The sequence below is a fragment of the Phyllopteryx taeniolatus genome, chromosome 9 (assembly GCF_024500385.1).
Source record: "Phyllopteryx taeniolatus isolate TA_2022b chromosome 9, UOR_Ptae_1.2, whole genome shotgun sequence".
NCBI lineage: Eukaryota > Metazoa > Chordata > Actinopteri > Syngnathiformes > Syngnathidae > Phyllopteryx > Phyllopteryx taeniolatus.
The window spans coordinates 19,089,269-19,113,438 of record NC_084510.1 but is presented as its reverse complement, the minus strand read 5'-3'; the positions used below and the strand labels follow the sequence as shown (position 1 = coordinate 19,113,438).

At 40.3% G+C, this 24,170-nt stretch overlaps 1 protein-coding gene across 4 annotated transcripts in view; it reads right to left on the bottom strand.

Annotated features, from left to right (window-relative positions):
* Positions 1-2,007: 2,007 nt before the first annotated feature.
* LOC133483363 (potassium voltage-gated channel subfamily B member 1-like) overlaps positions 2,008-24,170 on the bottom strand; it is a 48,623-nt gene continuing 26,460 nt past the window's right edge. For all 4 annotated transcript variants that reach the window (XM_061784496.1, XM_061784498.1, XM_061784495.1 and 1 more), the window contains one exon: positions 2,008-8,020. In XM_061784496.1, coding sequence (XP_061640480.1) covers positions 6,269-8,020 — 1,752 coding nt within the window. In that variant the 3' untranslated portion in view covers positions 2,008-6,268. The remainder of the gene's footprint in view (positions 8,021-24,170) is intronic.

Sequence of the window (24,170 nt, the reverse complement as noted above, 5' to 3'; positions counted from 1 at the left end):
ATGGCATGGCTGTTTTAGAGTGCCTCGGTGTCAGCCGTGAGTGTGTGCACGCCACCTAGAGAAAGGCAGAAGAGCGTGGAGGGGGGAGAAACAAAAACAAAAACTTGACAGCCAGCTTGTGGACCGAAAATAGCCGAAAAAACCCCGCACAATTCACAGTTTACAAGCCTAATTTTATATATTATTACATTATATTATATTATTATTATTATTTTAATCGTTCAAATTTGGCAGGTTGTTAGCAACACTTCTCTGTGGCGTGACAAATTTAGAGGACATTCATGTTCACTTGACAGAGACTTTAATTGCTCTGCCACTCGATTTCAGAAGGTACAATAAAGCTACGTATCCATCATTATTTAGGTATATAGTCGTTTTATGACATTTGTTTGGTGGTATGCAGTGAGATATATATTTGTAAAATATGTGCCTTGGTTCAATAAAGGTTGGGAAAAAAATGATTTACATAACATTAAACATGTAACGACGTGTTCTTTTTTTGTTTTGTTTCCCAAGTGTCGTGTTGAAAAACTTTGTCACTAGAAATTAGACTCTTGCTCGCATCAAACATGAACCATCCGGTCACCATGGAAACAGTGATTGTCCACTTTACCGAGCGAAATTGCACCTGTTTGTTGTTGGAGCTGCTTTCATTTCGCTGGGAGAATGTTAAAATGCTTTTCAAGAGTGCTCATTGAAATATTAATTATATTATATTATTGATTATTATATTTTTATGAGGAGCTGTCAGGGACATAATTGAGGATTTCCTCTCATGCACATAAAACTGAAATGTTCTCAGATACACTACTGACTTTGTACCCCGCTCATGCACACCACAGAAACACTCTCGAACACATCAATAAAATTTTTTTTCATCTCACACGACTGAAATGCTCTCACAAATACCACCATTTTTTTTTCACTCACTCTGAGTACTGAAACACTAACACACACACTAATAAAAATGCTCTCACACACACTACTGAAACCCTCTCATACACACAACTCAAATCTTCACACACATAATACTAAAATCCTCTCACGCAGGATACTGAAATGCTCCCATATAACATATTGCAATTCTCACACAATATATAGAAATACGTGTTTTACTAGTGTGTTATTGACTGTTTCAGTTGTGTTTTAGTTTTTGTGTGTGAGATCTTTTTAGTCATCTGTGTAAGAGGTAATCCTGAATTATGCCCTGTACAAGCCTGTCATGTAATAACTGCCCACAATGGAACAAAAGTCCTGAAAGAATAATGTAATAACTTTTAGCTAATAACATAAGAACGTATTACATCATTGGCTGGTTATTACGTTATTGGCATGGTAAAAAAAAAAAGTTGAATAAAGTGATAACTTAATAGGTTATTACGTTACTGGCCAAAAGTTAAGTTATCAGTTCAGGACTTTCATTGTTATTATTGCCCAGTTATTACGTTATGGGCCTATTACATTTACATTTTAAAAAGGGCAAATTTATTACGTTATGGGTCGTTATTACGTTATGGGCTTCTACATGTCCCTAATTTGACCAAATTTAGCAAGTATGGTTCATTGCCATATAAAAGGCAATGTATGCACTGTATATGTGACAGATGCGTGTGGTTGTTGAATGTACATCAGTCTGACAGCATGAGCATCCTTTTTTGTTTGTCAAGGAGCTCGAATATTGTTTCACCGTCTTTGATCACTACCGCAGGGTTTGAGTTTGTTATATGAACTACCTCTAAGTTAGGGGCTTAAAAGCATCCCAGTATGAGGCGTATAAAATATTATAAAAATCATGCTCCGACGATCAAAGTCCTGATGTTTGCGTGCAGCCATACATATAGAAACACCTACTGTGTTTCTTCTCATCTCTGTCATGTGAGCTTCATGTTTGGATGTCAGGAATCATACTGTAAATAATCAAGTGAATTGGATGGATGTAAGTTAAAGTGAGGTGCCCTCACATGTGTTCGTTCCCCTGCTTTGCGCAAAATAAATGAGCTCACTGAAATAAGTCATACATTTATTCTACTGTTTGTTGCAGACAAAATCATCACCTTCATGAGCTATCAGAGAGGAGTTGTCTTTGGTTCTTCATATTGCACAAAGGTTGAAAGGAGAGACGTTTTTACCAGGAGACATAAGCAAACATTACAAATGTATCTACTGCTTAATATCATCTAATAAATGCAACTCCAAAATTATGCATTTCATACACTAAAATGTACAACTATGAGGTTAGGACAGTTTATCTAAGAGTCCGTTCTTTTATAAAATCTCTTAAAAATATAAATTATTTTCTTTTCCTGGTACAATAAATGGGTATCGTTTGTAATATCCTACTTTTTGAAGTGATACATTGTACAATATCCCACAACACAATTTCAGTGTCGCCTATCCAGCTAAAAAGTGATGCCCATGAGCACCTCCGAACACACGTACAGTAGACGTGACATCAACGCTAATAAACACCCATCTGCACCATATGCTGACATGTAACACAAAGAATCAAACGAGTAAATTGATTTTTTTTTTTCATGTTAAGGTGCTGTCTTTCAGAGACAAGGAGGGAAGTCAAGCGGCATTACTCTTTCTCTGCATTTGCAAACAAATAGGAACACAAACAGACAGAAACACACAAGATTGCACTTAAGAGACAGAGAATAGGGACATAACAATTGGTACATTGTTTATGAAAAATAATTATTGCACACATTCCTTTGTGTTGCATCTGTTCAAACCTAGACACCAAACTCTGGACAACATCAACTAAGGCCAGTTTTGAGGACAAGCCGAAAGGAAAAAAAAGTTATCTTCATTATCATAATATTCCCCCTACAACGAACCACTGGGTCACTCTCCGTGATGAGTGTGTAAAAATAAATATGTTACGCTCATCTCAAAATTAATAATATTTTTAACAAATGTTGAGATTACATTCAAATTGATTGGATGAATGTGAAACCTCTGGTTATAAACGACAAGAAAGTGACAAATGACTGTAAGAAGTTTTGAGATAGTCCTGAAAAATAATCAGCATTTTTTTTTTAGATTTTGAAAATCATTCATATTTTGAGGAAACAATATTTTGCAGGAATTTCTAGCATAATCTAGAGCATTCTAAATAACTATAGGCTTACATTTAGAAAATTGGATAAGTGTGTTTTGACAACAAGTAAAAAATAGAGACTATAAAACAAATAAGGAAAATGGCAAGTATTTTTTTAAAATTACTCTCGAACACAACATATTGTGTCATTTCCATTAAAAAAACAAAAAAAAACAATAGGGACTTAGAATTACAACCCCAATACCAATGAAGTTGGGATGTTGTGTTAAACATAAATAAAAACAGAATACAATGATTTGCAAATCATGTTTAACCTATATTTAATTGAACACACTACAAAGACAACATATTTAATGTTCAAACTGATAAACTTGATTGTTTTTAGCAAATAATCATTAACTTAGAATTTGATGGCTGCAACACGTTCCAAAAAAGGTGGGACAGGGTCATGTTTACCACCGTGTTACATCACCTTTTCTGTTAACAACAGTCAATAAATGTTTGGGAACTGAGTACACCAATTGTTGAAGCTTTTTAGGTGGAATTCTTTCCCATTCTTGCTTGATGTACAGCTTCAGCCGTTCAACAGTCCGGGGTCTCCGTTGTTGTATTTTACGCTTCATAATGCGCCACACATATTGAATGGGAGACAGGTCTGGACTGCAGGCAGGCCAGTGTAGTACCCGCACTCTTTTACTACGAAGCCACGCTGTTGTAACACGTGCAGAATGTGTTTCGGCGTTGTCTTGCTGAAATAAGCAGGGGCGTCCATGAAAATGACGTTGCTTGGATGGCAGCATATGTTTCTCCAAAACCTGTATGTACCTTTCAGCATCAATGGTGCCTTCACAGATGTGTAAGTTACCCATGCCATTGGCACTAACACAGCCCCATACCATCGCTGGCTTTTGAACTTTGCGTCCATAACAGTCCGGATGGTTCCTTTCTTCTTTGGCCCGGAGGACACGACGTCCACAATGTCCAAAAACAATTTGAAATGTCGACTCGTCGGACCACAGAACACTTTTCCACTTTGCATCAATCCATCTTAGATGAGCTCGGGCCCAGAGAAGCCGGCGGCGTTTCAGGGTGTTGTTGATAAAGGGATTTTGCTTTGCATAGTAGAGTTTTAGGTTGCACTTACGGATGTAGCGCCGAACTGTATTTACTGACATTGGTTTTCTGAAGTGTTCCTGACCCCATGTGGTGATATCCTTTACACATTGATGTCGGTTTTTGATGCAGTGCCGCCTGAGGGATCGAAGGTCACGGGCATTCAATGTTGGTTTTCGACGTTGCCGCTTACATGCAGTGATTTCTCCTGATTCTCGGAACCCATCCATCCATCCATCCATTTTCTGAGCCGCTTCTCCTCACTAGGCTCGCGGGCGTGCTGGAGAGTCTCTGAACCTTTTGATGATATTATGGATCGTAGATGACGAAAACCCTAAATTCCTTGCAATTGTACGTTGAGGAACATTCTCCTTAAACTGTTCGACTATTTTCTCACCCACTTGTTCACAAAGAGGTGAACCTCACCCCATCTTTGCTTGTGAATTAATTCAGGGAAGCTCCTTTTTTGCCAATCATGGCACCCACCTGTTCCCAATTAGCCTCTTCACCTGTGGGACGTTCCTAACAGGTGTTTGATGAGCATTCCTCAACTTTCTCAGTCTTTTAGCCACCTTTCTCAGTCTTTTTTGGAACGTGTTGCAGCCCTAAAATGCTAAGTTAATGATTATTTTCTAAAAACAATCAAGTTTACCAGTTTGAACATTAAATATCTTGTCTTTGTAGTGTATTCAATTAAATATAGGTTGCACATGATTTGCAAATCATTGTTTTCTGTTTTTATTTATGTTTAACACAACGTCCCAACTTCATAGGAATTGGGGTTGTACTTTACCTCCAAATCTCACAAGAATATGAATATATTTGGGGTTCACTGTACATCCTTTTCATTGAATAACAATCAGCTGAAGATGTCATGTTTCAATGCTCTCAGGTTTGCTTGTGATTGAAATACCTTTTATATTTTAAAGTCATTCTCTGGAATTTCAGAATAAAGGGTTTTGTCTTTAAACGTCTTTTAATTAACTGTTAGATAAAGATCTGGGTTGAAGCAACAGTACAAATAGTAAAAATGTTCAAATGAGCATTTCAGATGTTCTCAAGAGAATTTAGTGGAAAAATGGTAAAAAACGCTACGCACTGTTTCATTTGAGTTTTTAGTATGCATTTTCTGCCTAACACAGAGGCATTTTTTTAAAATTGACATTAACAAAATTTTAAAAATGTGTTAATTATGTATGTATTAAATCAAATACAGTGTTACCTTGGCTTAAGAGTTTGTTTCATGACCACGCTTGTAACTCAAAGCACTTATTGCCACAAATCTGTTCCAGCCACACATCTCACTCCTTCTGGTGTTTGCACCTTGGCCACCAGGAGGCAGTATAGTGCAGACATAAATGACACATGAAGAAGAGTTTTACAACTGACTCAGTAAGATGCTATAATAATCGTCATGTTTTTGAGAAGATAAAGAATATATGCCTGTGCATATTTTTGTATTGTCTATGTGTTTCTGCACCCTTTGTGTTCAAATATCCGTTCCTTAAAGGTTATAATACTGCAACTATTGATGCTATTCGTTCCCAAAAGGCAAAGTTGTGTGGTTGTTTTAAATACACATGTATTCTCTCTGTTTAGTTTGACAGTAAACTTTTTTTTTTTTTTTTTTTTAAGAATTAAGTCTTCCAAACTGCTGCTTGCAGTTTAGTTGAGTTGAGTTTGCTGCAAATTTTTTCATCACAAGTCAAGACAAAAAATAGGCAGAGCGATGGCTTGTATTTGGATAAAACTTGTAACTCAGGTCACTCCTATGTCAAGACACCACTGTAATTGAATAAAACAATATTTCTAAAGTAATCCCAAAATTGTCAGTCAGATAATTCCAGTGCAATATTTTTCATACAAAATCCTACTAAATTCTCCTAAAAACAGAGTGGATTTCAGCTAAATGAATGAATGCAGAAGTAAGCAGTAAGTAACATTAAAACAAGTCTTTTCACGGGATATGTTGTGCTGTATCTTCTGAATACTCCTACAAATGTTTGAAATGTCAGTCATATTCATGTTTATCAGAGTTCACTGTGCTTCTCATTGTCTTTTTCTTGTGGGCACTCACTCTTGTCAAGTTTACGTTTTTGAATGACTCTTGTCTCCCTGAAGTGGCCGTACTTCAGCCATGTGGTTCTCCTGCTCGTCTCGCTTCCATGCGCTATTATTTCCCAGCTTCCTTGGGAGGCCCTCCATGTGGTTGGCTCCCTGATGGCCACATCTTGGATTGGTCCTGTCCAGGAGTCTCTGTGCCGGGCTGATGACTGATCCGTCGTGCAGGTGCTCCTCCTCGTCCGTGTCGGCGTCGATGAATTTGTGGATGGAAGCGTCATGGAACGTGAAGATGTGTGGAGGTAAGTTCTCTGGACTCTTGCTGGGCGTCCTGCTGCTCGCAGTCGTGTAGACCGACACCTCTGGGCTTTGGACTGAGGAGCCATCTGAGCGCACCCCCACCCCTGATTCCCGCCCTCCTCTAAAACTAACCCTGACCGAGGGGCCCTTGAGTGGATTGTTACGATGTAGATCCTTGGGGCCCCTTCCTGTCAGGGGTGTTGCACTCCCTTCATTCTCAATTTCCAAGGTGGGTTCCAGGCCGGGGTTTGTGCTGACCCCGCCGAGAATGTTGAAACGGGAGCTGTCTGGAAAGTCGGTGGCGCAGCTGATGAAGCTGTCGATGCTGGACATGCACCTCACGTCCGAGATGGCTCCCATCTCAAATTCCGCTCTGTGCCTGCCGGCTTTAGACAGCGGCACCTTTTCCTTGCTGTTCAGGTCCGTCTGGGACTGAGTCTTGGCCATGGTGTCGTACATCTCCTCCAGAGTCTGAGCACTGAGATGTTGAGGGCTTCCCGAAGGCTTCGCTTGCTCCTGGTGACCTGATTCCAGGATGTGCTTGGTGCTACTGGGACTCCTTTCCGCCTTGGCTTGGGGCTTCCCTTTCTGCGGGCTATGGGATACATGATTCACTTGAACGTTTTTACCCTCTCTGTCATCCGTTTTTTCCACCATGATGTCGATGAGCTCTACGCTGCGGCCAAAGGCGTCCTTCATGTTCATGGAGATAATGCTGCCATTTCTCTTGGCCCTCTCCAGGGCCTCCCTCCTTTTGATGGCTTTCTCCTGCCTCTTTTGTTCTTTGTAGAACTCTGAGAAGTTGTTGACAATGATGGGGATCGGCAGGGCAATCACCAACACACCAGCAATACAGCACAACCCCCCTACTATCTTTCCCAGTAACGTTTTGGGATAAATATCTCCATATCCTACTGTGGTCATTGTAATCGTAGCCCACCAGAAGGAGGCAGGGATGCTTTTGAACTTGGTGTCCTCTTCATCCTTCTCAGCAAAGAACACAAGACTGGAGAAGATCATAATACCCATGGCCAGGAAAAGGATCAGCAGGCCCAGCTCGTTGTAGCTCCTGCGGAGTGTGAAGCCCAATGACTGAAGACCCGTGGAGTGCCGAGCCAGCTTCAAAATACGCAGGATGCGCATGATCCGGAAAATCTGCACCACGCGTCGGACATTCTGGAACTGCAGCACGCTTTTATTTGATTCTGTCAGGAAGATGGTGACGTAGTAGGGCAGGATGGCCAGCAGGTCGATGATGTTCAGGGGACCCTTGAAGAACTTCCATTTGTTGGGGGAGGAGAGGAAGCGGAGCAGGTACTCCATGGTGAACCAGGCAATGCAGATGGCCTCCACGTGGGCCAGCTGAGGATTGTCTGTGGCTTGACCAAACTCATCGGTGTCCTGCAGCTCTGGCAGCGTGTTCAGGGACAAGGCGATGGTGGACAGCACGATGAAGAGGATGGAGATAATCGCCAGGATCTGGAAGTAAACACACAAACATACACACACACGACCAAATCAACAGAGAAAGAAACCATAATTATTCCAATTAGTCCATCAAGGACCCTGTCGGTCCACCACTTTTGCCTGTAATACAATTAGTCTAGATTAGACTACATGGGAGCAGGACAGTGGATCAATGGTTAGCACATTTGCCTCACAGTTCTGATGTTGGGTGAGTTTATATGTTCTCATTGTGTTTGTGTGGGTTTTCTTCAAGTTCTCCGGGTTCCTCCAACATTCTAAAATAATGCATGCTTTCAGCATTGTATTGGAAAGTACTGGTTTCACAAAACCCTACTTTACTGACACCCTCCTTCACTAGTATTGGTTACGTTAATGAATTGGTGGGTGACACTTAGTAGTGTATGATCGTTATGAAAATTCAAAATCTTTAACAGATTCAACTGAGACTTATGATTGGAGATTGAAGGTCACATGACCCTCGTAGGCATCCTGATTGGTTCTGATGCGAAACCAAGGTCAATTCAAATTCTCGAACTTTATGTTTACGAGTGTAAATGTACATTATGTAGATGTTTACCTGGGAGTTAAGCTATGTGTGCCGTGTAGAACTAAAGGATTTTAGAATGCACTGGTATGATTAACCCTACTTTTCATAGAGTTATGAAAGTTATTTTTACCTCAGGAAGTCTTGTTTTTGCTTAGGAAAAATAATGTTAGTTAGACTAATCATATGGAATATCTGCATTAAAATATGTGTCGAACACCACAAAATAAAAGTCTTTGAAGTAACTGATTCCAAGTGAATCGTTTAATCAGTGCGAAAGCAACTATCTCTGATCATTTGCACATTGTCTGTGATTCAAAAAAAAAAAGGTTAAAAAAATGGAGCATCTCTCAGCTGTTACCTGCCATCTGTGTTGTGCGTTCAGCTTGTCCTTCTCAAAACCTTGAACCAGCGCTCTACAAGCCTCCATTTTGAAAGCCAAATTTATCACTCACACAAAACAAACAAACGCAGTTGAGACAAGTTGTGCATCATGTCTGATAATGAACTGTCCAATGGCATGCTATAGGACACATGGGAGGCCCCTCAACTACAAAGTTACCCAATGGCACACGAAGAAGCTGTAACATATGGGGAACTACATTCGACACTTTGAACTGTACTTGTGTCAGTCAATCCCATTTGAGATGGCATCCAACAAAAATCTGTTCGTTCATGACCCATTTGAGTTCTTTCTCCAAAGCATTGATTAAACACAACATCTGCATTTCAAAAGAAATAAGGTCAAAGCTACTGTGGTCTCTCGGGTGCATGCACGTCTACTATATTTTTGCTTCTCAGCAGAGAGAAACACTCAAGGACAGAGATGGTGAGCAAGGAGGAAAATTGGTTATTTTACTGCTTTGCATTCAAACAAGCTGCATAATGTATGTCACTGGAATTGTTTGACAGAAATTGATGGCACCAATTTACAAGGGTATGCTAAAAAGCATTTATAAAGGGATTTTCAATTGATCAGTTGTGTTAAAGTTACAAGTCCCTTAGAGAATAGTTGTGTCCACACGATAGTTCTCTTCAAAATAAAATGTTATGTTTGTATATAACATTTACATTGTCTTACGAGTGCCCTAACTTACGTGTTTTTCAAGTTAGGAGCTGTCACTTGAGTTAAACTTTGAGTTACAAGTGGACCTAAAGTACACTAGTGCTTGAGTGAATTCATAAAAAAAAAAGGCTATACAGATTCACCAACAAAAACAAATTGTTGTGTTTTTTGGTGGGCTGGAACGAATTAAATAATTTCAGTTCATTTCAATGGGGATAATGTATTTGATACAGGTATGAGTAAACTGGGTTACATGCTTGGACGAGGAATGCCCACTAAATGCCGTAAAAGCATGACACGACTTAATTTAAAGTGGACTATATGTCCAACTCACTCTGGGAGAAGGGAAACAGTAAAATAAGTCTCATTTGTTCAATTTTTTGGTCAATGTTGACATTGACGCTTTGGCTAGTTAGCATTCACGCTAATGGCTAAATCTACAGCTAAGGCCACTGTTTGCGGAACTAATTGTGGAACTGGAGAAATAAACAAACAAAAAATAATTTGTCGTCACTTATTACCGTTAACTAATAAATGCCGCTTGTCAAATTGTTGTACTGCGGCCTTGTGCCTATGACCGCATCACAGCTATGATGAAATACAGTAGAACATCAATCCTTCTCATGTGATATTGCTTAAGTATATGCCAATATTATGGCAATACATGAGGTACAGGTCTTGGAAGAACCACCTTTCAGATTTGGGTCTTGAGTGGTATACATTTTATTCCGAAGGTGTATAGAAAGTGAGTAACGGTGACCTTTGAGTCATTTTATAATGATTGTAATCTGCTGAGCACAATAGGGTGCGGTCACGGTGCCAGGGGTTAAGCAGTTTAATTAGGTAATGTGTGCCACACCCATTAGTCCTGTCCTCAGACTTGAGTGTGAAATCCAGCACAAGGTCAGTGTAGATGGCTGCGGGATTATTTCCGCTCATAAGCTTTAATTAATCGTGGCAGGTGAACGCTCGCGCACCCACCTTGGCCTTTATAGGGAGAGGGCCCAAAAGCAGGGAGACCTTGCGGGTAAAGTGGGTAAAGACTCGGGGAACTCAAATAGACATTAACTCATTCGCTGCCAGCCTTCCCAGTTAACATGGCTATTTCCCTTCTAAAGCCGTCAATGACAGTGAATGTGTTAAAGGGCCGAGGCAGCATTTAAACTCGAGCTGAACATTCCTTGAAAATAGCTCGCTTTGGATCCCAAGAGAAACAAGTGATGGATGAAAAAGCTCACATTTGACTCATTCGAGGTCGCACTACAACCACTGAATAATCATACCCGAGGGAGTAAAACAAGTCAACGTGACACATTAACAGCACCCCGAAAGGTGACAGGCCAGACTCGCAGTCATCATTGTGGGCAATATGTGCAGCTGTGCAAGTCCAAACCCCGAAAGTCCCAAAGGAATACAGCATGCAGTATTTTTAAGGGAGAAACAACAACAACAAACAGCCGAGCACCCCCTCCTCTAATGCGGGCTGTGCAGTGGAAAGCTCGCTCATCACATCGGGTCTAATCGAGCCGAACGCACGGAGCAGGCCGCCGATCTAATGAATCACGCTGAATGTAAACGACAGCGACGAAACCGAACAGAGGCGTGTTGTGCACAGAGAATAAACCGAGCATGACGGGCGGCAGAAAAACCTGAACATTCCCCTTTTCCATCCGCGCCCCCTTCACACCCCCATGCTGGTAGTAGACACGATCGAGACGTGATGCCACCAGCGAGATGCAGATAGTGAACAGAATCATCCTGGCGTCAAATCTTGTGAAAAGGTGGGACTGAGGCACACCCTGCACTTTGTGTTGGTTGTGAATTTTCTCAGTGAGGCAATAGCACCTACAGTGTGTGTGATTGTAGGCTCCTATGGAAATGCAGAAATAGCTTTTCACTCATCGCTCCAATGCAAACGCTAACTTTCCCAAGATGAAGATTCTCCCTTTTGATGAGCTGACATTGCTTTTGATGCTTTGCGGCGCATCGTACCTAAAAGACCATTTAAAGTCATTTCAGAGATTTGTTTCTAAATACATGTTTGAAGATAATTGCTGAAAAAAATAACTGAGAACCAAACTCTTTCTCACCATTTCACTTTTCCTTTGATGTGTCCCTTTGCTCCTTTAATCAGGTATGTTTTCACACCCCTTATTTACTGAATTGCCCTCAGTGGCGCCTATCTGACCATGTGTTGCTTATCAGTAGTACAATTATGCATTATTTCGGGAAATGTAAGTATTTTCTGCTCATTAATTTTCATGACAATGTTTGTTTACCTGGTTAATTCAATGATACACAATTGTTCTTCTAAAGTTTTGTACGATATAATGAAACTCGTAAATTTTTGCTGATGCTATATTTAGTAGCATCTGCTACAATTTGTTAATTGATAAAAGCATTCCTGTCTTTGAAATCGGTGTGTATTTAATTTTTGAGCATGGTTGCCCTCTTTGTTGGAAGTGCTAACCATTTAGCTCGCGAACTAGCTTCCGGCTCATCACAGCGTGGAAAACTCCACGATGACCCGTTGGGATCTATTCCAGATCTACTCGTGGATATATTTTCATGACTCAAACATGAGGGGTGTGTAGTCATAAGAAAGTTGCTAGGGAAATTAGCATCAATTTCTCAATGGGGCGTGGTTTCACACATTCAGCGGACACACCAACTGCATTTGAGAGCAGAGACAATGGCTTGATTTATTTATTAATATTTTGAAGCCTCATTTTATACACCTGGCAATTCTTTTAATCATTCAAATTTGGCAGGTTTGTTAACAACACCCTTCTCTGTGGTGTGTCCCATTTAGAAGACATTTATTTTCACATGAAAGGGATGGGTTAACCTCTAGGCCATCATGTTGCCCCCCCCCCCCGCAAGTTCACAATTCAGTCACGGACTCGTTTAGGCCACTATGTCTTGTGTTACTTCATTTTCCCCAAACTGCTGCAGACACGGGGAGAGCCCGCCTCACTTCCTCGTCGCATAAACTGTGGTTAGATCTCCCGCTAACACTAATAACAAACGACAAAGACGCAGCAGCCTTGCCCGCCCATGGTCATTTATCCGGACAGAGCCCAGCTATGTCCCGGCGGCCGTGTCCTGGAAAATGTGTAAGCGAGGAGGCCTCCTGTTCTCTTTGCTTTCATTACACATGCGTGATGGAAAGAGAGATGGACGAACAAGGAGGAACAGTATGTCGAGAACGGAGCAGGATCCTGTTAAGATCCACATTTTGTGTGTGTTATATGTCCAAGACAATTGATTTACATTCTGAGGACCTGGGTTCAATCCCCGGCCCAGCCTGTGTGGAGTTTGCATGTCCTCCCCGTGCCTGCGTGGGTTTTCTCTGGGTGCTCCGGTTTCCTCCCACATCCCAAAAGCATGCATTAATTGGAGACTCTAAATTGCCCGTAGGTGTGACTGCGAGTGCGAATGGTTGTTTGTTTGTATGTGCCCTGCGATTGGCGATCTGTTCTGAAGATAATTACAGTGGAGCCTCAGTTACATGCTCCTGTTTTCCTAAGATTCGGTTTTCAGCACTTTTTTTGACGAACCTTAGTCCTAGTTTTCGTACATCCGCTCGGTTTTCGTACAGTTGAAATTGGTCGCATCCCATGCGCGTGCGCAACTTTATTGAGTGTTTTCTCGTCGGATTTGGAAACGTGATGTCACGCTGTGTTGCATCTTGGACATATACAGTATCAGCCATTTTTGATGCTACCAGTCTTTTGTTTTTCTGTTCACGTCATATTTTGTCCAACAAGAAGTATGGTGAGACGCTGCTGTGTTACTGGGTGCAGCGCCTGAATGAGCAACACTGAACTTCAGCCCCCGCACTCAACAGAAGCATTTGAAAGTTTTTGGTGCTTATTTATTGAGTGTGACTGCTCAATAAGCCACCATGGGGCCAAAGAAAGTTCCAAGTGCTTTTCATAAAGAAGAAACACCATAGCCATGAAGCGTCTTTGACAAAGGCAAAAGTGATGTATAATGTTTATTTATATATTTCATTAGTCGTGTATGTTTATTTCACAGCATGTTAAACTATAGTTATTCTCTATAAAATGTATTTTTCGTTTTTTTTTGTGGGGGGGTCTGGAATTGATAAATTGGATATACAGTATTTCCTATCGGAAATATTGTTTCAGTTTTCGTACGATTCAGTTTTAGTCAAACGTTTTGGAAGAGATTCATCGCAAAAACTGAGGTTCCACGGCATTTTCAGAACTAAAAAGGGCTATTAGAGACAGACCAAAATTAAAAAATAAAAAATAAAACAATCACTAATTAATACTAACCCCCCCCCCCAAAAAAGTCAATCTTCCATGAAAATAGGCTGTTTGTACAGAACTGTAAACGACAAGGCTCCACAATCCTAATTTGAGTATGAAATTCTCTAGGGTCATGTGCATTTTGTCATTAATATTCATGCATTACACCCTGGGGAATTAAGTTAAATGTTGAAAGATATCACAATAGTATAACAAATACTGGAATCAAAAAGTGAAGGCCTCTTGCCTTCATTCCTTCGTCATTAAAATTACTGAGGTACTTTGTGTTTAGTCCTGCAGCTAACAAACAAAGTGTGATGAAAATATAATGTCCTTGGTGGAGGTAATTATAATCAAGAGCAAATGAACCAGCGCATTAGTTTGCATTTCTGTGGCAGATGCAGCTTTTCAGACCAATTTCCGGCTGCAAAGTTCTGCTCTACTTAATTCAAACTTTTATCAGGATCAGCACTAAGTTTTACAGACATTATCACATTAAATATGCCTATTTTTCCCTTCGGTTATTGTGAGAAATGAATACAAATGTATAAATAATCAAAGGGAAAGAAGGTGACTCAGATTGTGTAGTTGTGTTGAGGCCAAGATGAAGCGATACAAAGATTACACGCATGCAAACAACACAATGACATTTGGTTGCCGGAAGATGACGAAGAAAGACAAATTTTATCGTTGTCTTTTGGGTTTTCCACTGCGTCACACTGTGTGAAATGTTGATTCACGTCTGCTCTGGAGTCACACTTTGCACAACATGAGCTGAATCAATAAAAGGATTAAATCACTCAGTGGCTCGCCTACTTTATTGTCTGTCGAGTGCAAGGCGGCATGTCTAATCCTCTTACTGTGCCGCATCTTTCTGTGCTTTACCAATAAATGTTTTGTGGCTTTGTGCACTGATGGCTGACCTTTCTCCTATTAGAAGGCCGAGAGGGACTTCCTCCTCGGAATACCCTGTCTGTGTTTTTTTTTTTTTTTTTTTTTTTTTTTTCAAGGCTACAGGAAGCACAGATTGAATTACACGACCCGTACACATAAGGCCTTTCCTGATAAAATGGCAGCAGCAGTATGATCATACACCTTCGCTTGGTGTTGCAATCTCCATCTTGGAAAGTTCCACTCAGGGCCCAAAGGCGCAATAAAAAAAATCAACTCTGAACACAGAATTGTCCTCTTGTTTTTCCTTAATGTTGCTACAAGATAAGGATGGTGTTCCATCCATGGACTATTATCCATCCATCCATCCATTTTCTGAGCCGCTTCTCCTCACTAGGGTCGCGGGCATGCTGGAGCCTATCCCCGCTATCATCGTGTAGGAGGCGGGGTACACCCTGAACTGGTTGCCAGCCAATCGCAGGGCACATAGAAACAACCATTCGCACTCACAGTCATGCCTACGGGCAATTTAGAGTCTTCAATCAACCTAGCATGCATGTTTTTGGGATGTGGGAGGAAACCGGAGTGCCCGGAGAAAACCCGCGCAGGCACGGGGAGAACATGCAAACTCCACACAGGCGGGGCCGGGGATTGAACCCGGGTCCTCAGAACTGTGAGGCTGACGCTCTAACCAGTCGTCCACCGTGCCGCCTATTAATAACCCTTATTCCTAAAATCTCACACTGCAGTCTGTGTGACTCATTGGCGGAATGTGCAGTTAAGCCCCAAATTATTCTTTCCAAGGGCCAAATTCCATTTGTTTGGGTAGCTTCTGGCTGGAAATGATGCAAAAGACTGTAAAAGGTTTCGGTAAATGAACGAAAACAAATTGACGTTTTTAGTTGTTGTTTTTTTTCTTTTGAAAAGGATGTTTATACCTTCTGGATATACAGTATTTTCATTATTCTAAAGGACTGTTGTTAAGCAACTGTTATTCATTACAATAATGAATGTCTTTGAACACGCGTTTTTATGTGCCCTGTGATCAGATGAACGGAGAAGAAAACTTTTATGAAGCAAATAATCCTCTTCTCGTATTCAACTGCTTCTCTTCGAGAACTAAAGAACCTAACTGTCCAATTCTGGTTGACACAATGACAGTCAAGCATCGAGTAAGTAGCCCGATAATGAAATCTCCAATGACAACACTGTATACAAATATTCAGTCAAAGATCATTCTTGGCAACAAGCTTAATTTTAAGGACCAGAAAATTTTTAAAAAATCATTTTAAAAAGTCCAACACCTGTCTAATTTTCTGACATGTTTTGACTCAAACACTCCATCTGTCATTCACAAATCTTGAAGACTACCAGGTCCCAATATGAAATCCGAAAATCCTCGGAAGACCACTAAAACCTCCACACGAGATTAGGCTCAATAATTCCAAGATACTATATATAGTTTTAATAACCAAAATAAGCGGATGTGAACATGGAGATGTAAAGATGCAAATTAATAATCAGTCCCATTCACTAACTCTAAACTACTGTGAACATATATGCTTTTAACCGTCAACATAAATAACAATTAACATCTTTAAATACAGTATTAGCAAGAAAATATGATCCTTAAATCAGACCATTTACTTAATACACACTTCAAAACATGGATTTTAAATATTGCAGTCAGATTTATGATTCCGAGGTAGGAAATGCTTGCCAGGCACAAGTGCTTCTTACATTGTAGTATGAAAGTTTGAAAACAAATATGTGCATAGCAGTGAGCACTAATTCAAAGCAGAAACTAAAGACTAAAACTAAAAGCAGGCTAACATACTGTAGGTCACAATGATGTTTTAATCTTCGCATCAGCTCCATAAGCAAAATCAAATCAAATCAAATCAAATAAAGAAATTGAGTCATAGCTACCTCTCAGGTACATTTTACCTTTGTGACAAAATATTGGGTGTTAAAATGTTCATAACGAATCGAAAACAGCTGTGGGTGATAACAATAATGACAATAATTACAACTCACACCACATGATCCCTTAACGTATATTTAACCTTAATTTGTCATAAATTGCCAACATTATCGACATGCGATTATATGTAACCAGATTACGTAACTTAATTACAAAATGTTTGTCATTGTAATTCATGACATTCCTGGGAGAAAATGCTTTTGGAAATGTCTTTATTACAATTTTAGTTAGTTTAGTTACTGTATATATCAATGGACAAGGTGGTGTGAACAATATACAAAGAAGCCATGAAGGAAGCTTAAAAATATAGCAGTGATATAATAAATCACAAAAATAATAATTTTACTGATTTAAGACATCCCAGTATGCCGGAAAGGCAACATCGTTTCCTTATAAGCGCTACAGTATCTTTCCCATCTATTTCCAAGGTAAAGACACAGTGTCATTCAGCATGTCCCTAATGGACAAGCGCTCCAGCGACCCACACAGATGTGCCCTCCTCCTCACCTTGGCCGGCCCACCTTTATGTCCCACGCACACACCTATCGGGCACCGTGGTCCTCGTGTGCTCGGGAGGTGACGAGAAGATGAAGGGGATGGATGCACACCATGTGTCCTTTTACAAGTGTGAAGGTGGTGTTCAAATGAGGAGGTGTCAGGTTGGATGTGTGCATGATTCTGCCAGGATGGTATGAATCTAAAAGTACTCGGTAAAAAGGGCATTCTATTATTTTAGATCAGTCATTCCCAACGTCTCTGCAGCAAATTATCCAATTTTCATTTACTGTTCTGAAAACGATTTATTATTATTATTATTATTTTTTTTTTTACTACAAATAATGTATCTTTGTTCAACTATCTATGTCAGTGACGTATAGTGAGAGGCAGAACAATTACAGTAAATCCTCTGAAGAGGACAGTTACATGAGTCAGTAATTAGCGATGTCTCGATCACCTTTTTTGCACCCGAGTCCGAGTCTTTGATTTTAAGTTGCTGCCGATACCGAGTCCCGATCCGACACACACGCACACACAAACACTGCGTGTCACTTATACCGGGTACTAAGGGTACCCTGAAAAGTTACATGATTTAATATAAAGCGAAGCTATTACTGTTCCATTTGGCAAGATCTTTGTACCTTTGGATTATTTTGTCACTTTGGGAAATTTAAAATGTCAGAAAATGAATAAAACCGATCTTTTCACCCGAACTCGATAAGCTGAAAATCACGTAATCGACCCCGATTTTTGATCATGTGATCGGATCGGGACATCCCTAGTTATAATGTCTTTTTGTTGTTGTTGTTGTCTTTTTAAAGTATCAACTTGCTTGGTGTTTACTCAGCCTGGAAGTGGCAGTAGTGTTGGAAACCAGGGGAGCAGAAGTGATGAGTCACCATGAAATCTGTCCAAAATGCAGCATTTGGCAGCATTCTACTTGCAAATCTTTGACTATTCATTTTTTATTGAGCTCAGTTTTGTTGACGAAGCCCCGAATGACAACAGCAGGACCAACAAATCTCACATGAGTCAGCGAAGTGGCCAGAAACAGTTCTCAACAGGAAGAAGCCTTGAGCGAACTCTGAGTCAGGATGGCCATCTGCCTCCAATTTCTAGTTTGACCGCACATCCTTTTCTACTGATATGTCCTCTTTCTGGGTTATCAGACAGTCTTTATGTTAGCGCCAAGGATTCAGCTCCATCCATCTCTAGCCTACTTTCCCTCATTAGGGTCACGAGTGAGCTGGAGCATATGCCAGCTGATTTCGGGCGAGCCAATCGTAGGGCTCCTATCGGCAACTAACCATTCACAATCACATTCACACCCACGGACAATTGCAAGTCTTCAATTGATCTTACATGCATGTTTCGGCGGAATGTAAGAGAAAGTCAGAGTACCATGAGAAAACCCATGCAAGCAAAAGGAAAGAATACAAACGCCACACGGCAAGACCAGAGAGTCATACAAACACTGCGCCGCTATATCTGCTGTCAGGTGAGATTAAAAATACTTTTACATTTTGTTACCTTTTTTTTTTTTTTTTGTGACCTAAACATTTTAAATGATAGTGTAACTGTATGACAGTTAAGAATGTTAAATTGCTTGCTTGTACGGTCAATCAATATTTTATGATGGTGACAGTTTGACCCTGGAACAGGTTATTTCCTTTATTTCCTATTGTGAAAAATTGTTTGGAAATACACACAAATTGGATTTTGACCCTGTCCTGGAATGGATTGTTTTTGACTTTAGAGGTTCTACACAATGTTCAAAGGGTTGATGGAAACTAGGCCAGTTAAGATGATTGCTATTTGTCCTAATAATAACCATTCCACAAGAGGGGGAAACCACTAGTGGAGAAGCAACTGGCTTTAGGATACACAACTAATTTGTTGGTCCATCATTGGCAGTTTAATTCCATCAGGCAGCAGATTAAAATGCCCAAAGCGGTGCTCAAACATGAAATCAGACAACAAAGTTCAAAAGTGATTTTCGACAATCAGCGATTGAGTCGGCGTTGTAACACAAGACTGTTTCGACAATGAAAGAGTTGTTTGTTTTTTATTGCAAAGTCACCTCATCGCATGCTCCCCACCTGAAGCTCGATCGTAATAAGACCCACCATGCCGATCTGGTGTCTGCTGACGGATGATTAACGTTCACTAAATTTGTCTCGGGTGTCACGGCGGTCCTGTTTGGTGTTTTTCATAAAGAGCAGATGTCACGCGCTTCCTGTGACAAGATTACATGTCCACACAGCAGAGACAGCTACGTGGGCAGCCCAGGATGCGTGTAATGCGAGAGGCATGAGCGCTCCTCGCGCTGTGATAGCTGTGCTAGGTTATCTTTGATGCATCATTATGCATACGAAGCAAATCTCGCTTCACAGGTTAAAGGTGGGAAGGCTGCGGGGGTGGGCGACTCGAGTCACAGGACTTGACTTGGGTCTGAATTAAGTCACCAATTTTAAGACTTGAGACTTAGTTGTGACTTGCACGTCCAGTATGTGACTGACTTCCACCTCTGAAAGGCTGTGAAAGAAATGATTTTACAACAAAGTCATCCAGTGTTGGGCAAGTTGTAAAACACAATTATAGAAGAAAAATTACAAGGTGCAAGCACTTGAGTATTTTGGCTCTAAAGGTACCAATGTGAAATTAACAATGTCAAGGAAAAAATGTTAACCCTTTAGTAGACACCACACAGAACAAGCACTTAGAGAATAATGAGAGATAAAACCTCATACAAATGTACATGCAAGGAGACAGTTCCCAGTTCAAACACAACCAGGAAGCTTCTACTAGGTGTCTCTCTAATTCTCCTTAAAGGAAGTCATACTGTATAGCCACACATGAACAGGCAGTTATCGTCTGCCTCGTGCAACTGCACCCCAACCACAGACAACTTGCTTTGTCTAACAACAAAGTGACAATACAACATCAGAGACAGGGAGAGGGACAAGGTGTACTTTCTTATCCTCACACTAAAAGAAAAGTTTATATCAAGTTCTGATTAACACAGAATACATTTTATGAGTGCACAGAAATATATTTTTTGAACAAACACAAGCTCTGTTTTGCGAAGAAAGCCACAACAACCTTGTACCATTTTCATTATGATACTAAGCAACAAGGCCTCTGGTTCCCCACTGATGATATAACCCACTGGTGTCAAACTCAAGGCATGCGGGCCAGATCTGGCCTTTCCCCTTGAATTCTGTTTGGAATTCCTAATAAAAATGACGATAACCAAATGCAGTGACGATTACATACTGTAATATGATGAGGCAATTATTACTTTTCTTGCTGGCCACGATTTGCCTTCAAATGCATGTTGAAGGCAAATCGAGGAAGCTTCAGTGCAGCAGTACATCCACTTCTTTATACAGTCTCACTAACTAGTATGTCTAAGATTAGTACATACAATTGTGGTCTCCTCTAATTCTCACTAAACAAACCAAAAAAAAGTTACATTGTTGACTATGACGTATGTGTTTGTGCTGATTGTACTATTCTGCTGTGTTGTATTCAAGTCAAATCAACCTAACTGGTCGCAGCATGTTAGACCCCTCACACTCGCTGTCGCCATGACAACAATTCACCATATTGTAGTGACAATCCTGACTCAATGAGAGCCCATTCTACATCTCCTATTTCTCTGTAAAACCTCACATTAGTATGTATGTATGTGTGCGTGCGTGTGTTTGTGTGTTTGTGTGTATGTGTGTGTTGGATCCTTCTCTATTAAGCAATGATTAGAGATTAGTGAGACACTCGCAGCCAGGTGGCGATGAACTGCGCTCCAATCAGAGCTCTCTAACGAGCAGTCGCAACATGCAAGCACAAAAATGGTTGTAGAAGCTTTCCGCTGCATCTCCTCCGCACAGAGGCTGACTCCGAAGCCAGTCTGCCTTTCACCTTCCAAGGAATGTATTATCATTTATATGGAAGCAATAGTGGCTCACCAACCACTCAGACAGACAAACCCCAAAAAATAGTCTTGTGCTTTTATGCTTCCAATTTGTCTTTCAACAGAGTGACCAACAGAGACGTGTTAACTTCATTATAAAATTTCAGAACAAGTCCATACTAGAGAAGCAAAATAGATGAACAGAATGGATTGGATTCTTCTTCATGGTTACTTTCACTTGTTGATCGGCAAAATTAAATATTGACTGCCTTTAAAGGCTGATGAGTGAAAAAATGTAACATACTGTATGCCAACTAGCTACTGTATCTGGCTAGCTCTAATAGTCTGCCTGAAAACAAGTGGATTGTCCAATGCAAACATACATACAGGTGCATTTCAATAAATATTAATATCTTCGAGAAGTTATTTATTTGCGTAGTTCAATTACAAAAGTGAAATTTACATTAAACAGGAAAATATTTTACAGACGACCAATTCCTACCTAATTTCTATATTCAAAATCATCTCGTCTCTTATGTAATATTCAAATTATGGAGATGGAGAAATTTGGGTTTTTAGTTAGCTGTAAGCAATAATAATTAAAATGATCAAAACTAAAATGACCTAATTGTCTTTCTATGATTTGTGGTTGTGTTCAGAATTAACCAATCACATTCAAACTCATATCAAAAGGGAGTCAGCACACCTGCCACCGTTTAAAGTGGCAGCTGATTAACCCAAAATACATTTCAGCTGATTTAGGAGGCTTTTCTGACATTTTTGTGCTTTCTAGCAGAAGCCTGAAGGTTTTTGTGCCAAGACCGACTTGAGCTAACATTATAACTGTTCATAATTCCCTCCACCTTGAGGAAGCTAAAGAAAAACAGCCAGAAAGCATAATGCTGTCACCACCATGCTTCACTTTAGATATGGTGACCTTTTGGTGGTGAGCAATGTTGTATTGCAATATTGTATTATTCACTGTTTGGCACCTGCAGATTCACCTATCCACTGATTCTTTAAAAAAAAAATAAAAAAATATTTTTCCAATAAAAATTTTTCCAATTTTTTTCCCTCTCTTTTCATTTTTTTCTTTCTTTTTTTTTGGCAAAGAACCAACCCCCAAAACACTTAGTGGTGGTTAATCCCCGCTTAAAAAAATATTTTATTTATTTGTATTTTTATTTTTTTAAATGCAATTATAGAGCCATCAAATAGCGGGCTTCCACTGTATAGCCAAATCATGGTTTCATCAGACCAAAACAAAATCTGGCAAAATCTTTATAGTCAGGTGCTGGCTCTTGGGGGCACTGCCCCCTTGCCTCTAATGAAGTCCCCCCTGATCAACTGCAAAAGAAAATGACCAATGACACACATCAGCTTTCCTGCCAAGTGAACACATACTATGTCAAGTGTAACATAAAACCATTTATTTTTCATCCTGCAGAAGTAAAAAAAAACACCTGCTGTGTTCTCAAGCCTTCCTCCTGAATGATTCAGTAGAAAGGGTAGGCCGAGGAACCCACCTGACCACTGAGGACATCTCCTTTTGTGTATGTGTGTGTGTGTGTGTGTGTGTGTGTGTGAGGGATAGAGAGTACATTATGTCTTCACCATCAATGTTATACCACCATTTCCCTGCTGTCCAGCTTATTGCTGAACAAGTGAGTGACCCTGGTGTGTGACCCTGCTTTCTCTGAGAAAGCCTGCTTGGTGAAGTGAGGTCACAGATGCATAACGCAGAGAGGTACAGAGAGACACAGCATAGCGACTAATGTATGCAGCTGAGGTGCGCAGCCACTCAAAGAGCCCACGGCAACAGACATAAAATAGTGACCTATTTTTTTTATTTCTATGACACACCTCGATGAAACGCTAAAAAGATGTGCTCCAGTATTTCTGTCCTCCTAACTTTCAATGAAATGCAGAGGTAAGACAGGAGCAGGTGAGAGGGATTTGACCTTTAAAAGACGAAAATTCATTGTGAGCTGGCAGGAACACAAATCTTGAGCAAAAAACTCACTAAAACATATATGGCATCATGAATTTCTTTGAACTGACATGCTACAGGAGGACATTTTCATATACTGTATGTGACTGACCATGCTGTCTGTCAAAATGCATGCACACAATAACAGACCATCACATTGTCTTCTCTCACTGCACACTGCATTAGATGCACATGTACAGTAGAATGAGATCCACTACAGGATCTCTATTGAACATTTTTCATTTATCAAGAATGGAACTCAGAGGAGAATAGACCTGCACCAAGGCCAAACATTCCAATTTGGGTTGGTAGCAAATAGTATGAATGAGTGAAGACTTTATTTTAAATATGTGTTGTGAAAACAAACAAGCAAATCACAGTACATCACATTTTCCCACATGTGTTATGAAGATTTTGTTATGGGCCAATGAAACAAAAGTGGACCTTTTTATTGGCCATAACTAAAACAAACAAACAAAAAAAGTATGATTGCCACAAACATAGCATTGTTTATCACCAAAAGGTCACCATAACAAAAGTAAAGCATACAGTACAGTATATCTGTATTGCACTGCCATGAACAACACAAACAAAGCGCGGTAACACACACGCACGCACGCACGCACACACACACACACACACACACACCGTCATTGCAATTTCCTCTGGCTTCAGGGAGCCAATATAGCATTTAGGCTTGTCGGTTTCTAAATATCACTCAAAGTCTCGTCTGTCAAGTTGCCTCCTATTCTATGTTTGAGGCCGGCCCACTTTTTCAGTCGAATAACCCGGTTTGGGGTTTTTATTTTTGACACTTTGGAGCATGGTAGCAGGAAAAGGTTTATGTGTGCAGACTAGAAGTTAAACAACTAAACTACTTTAAAGTAGCTTCAGTCCAGTTTGAAATATAATTACTGCTCTTCAATTTTAGTAGTTGTTTTGTGCTGTTGTCACTTCACTCACACAGCGCGGCCCCCCACCGAGGTTTCAATTGTTTGC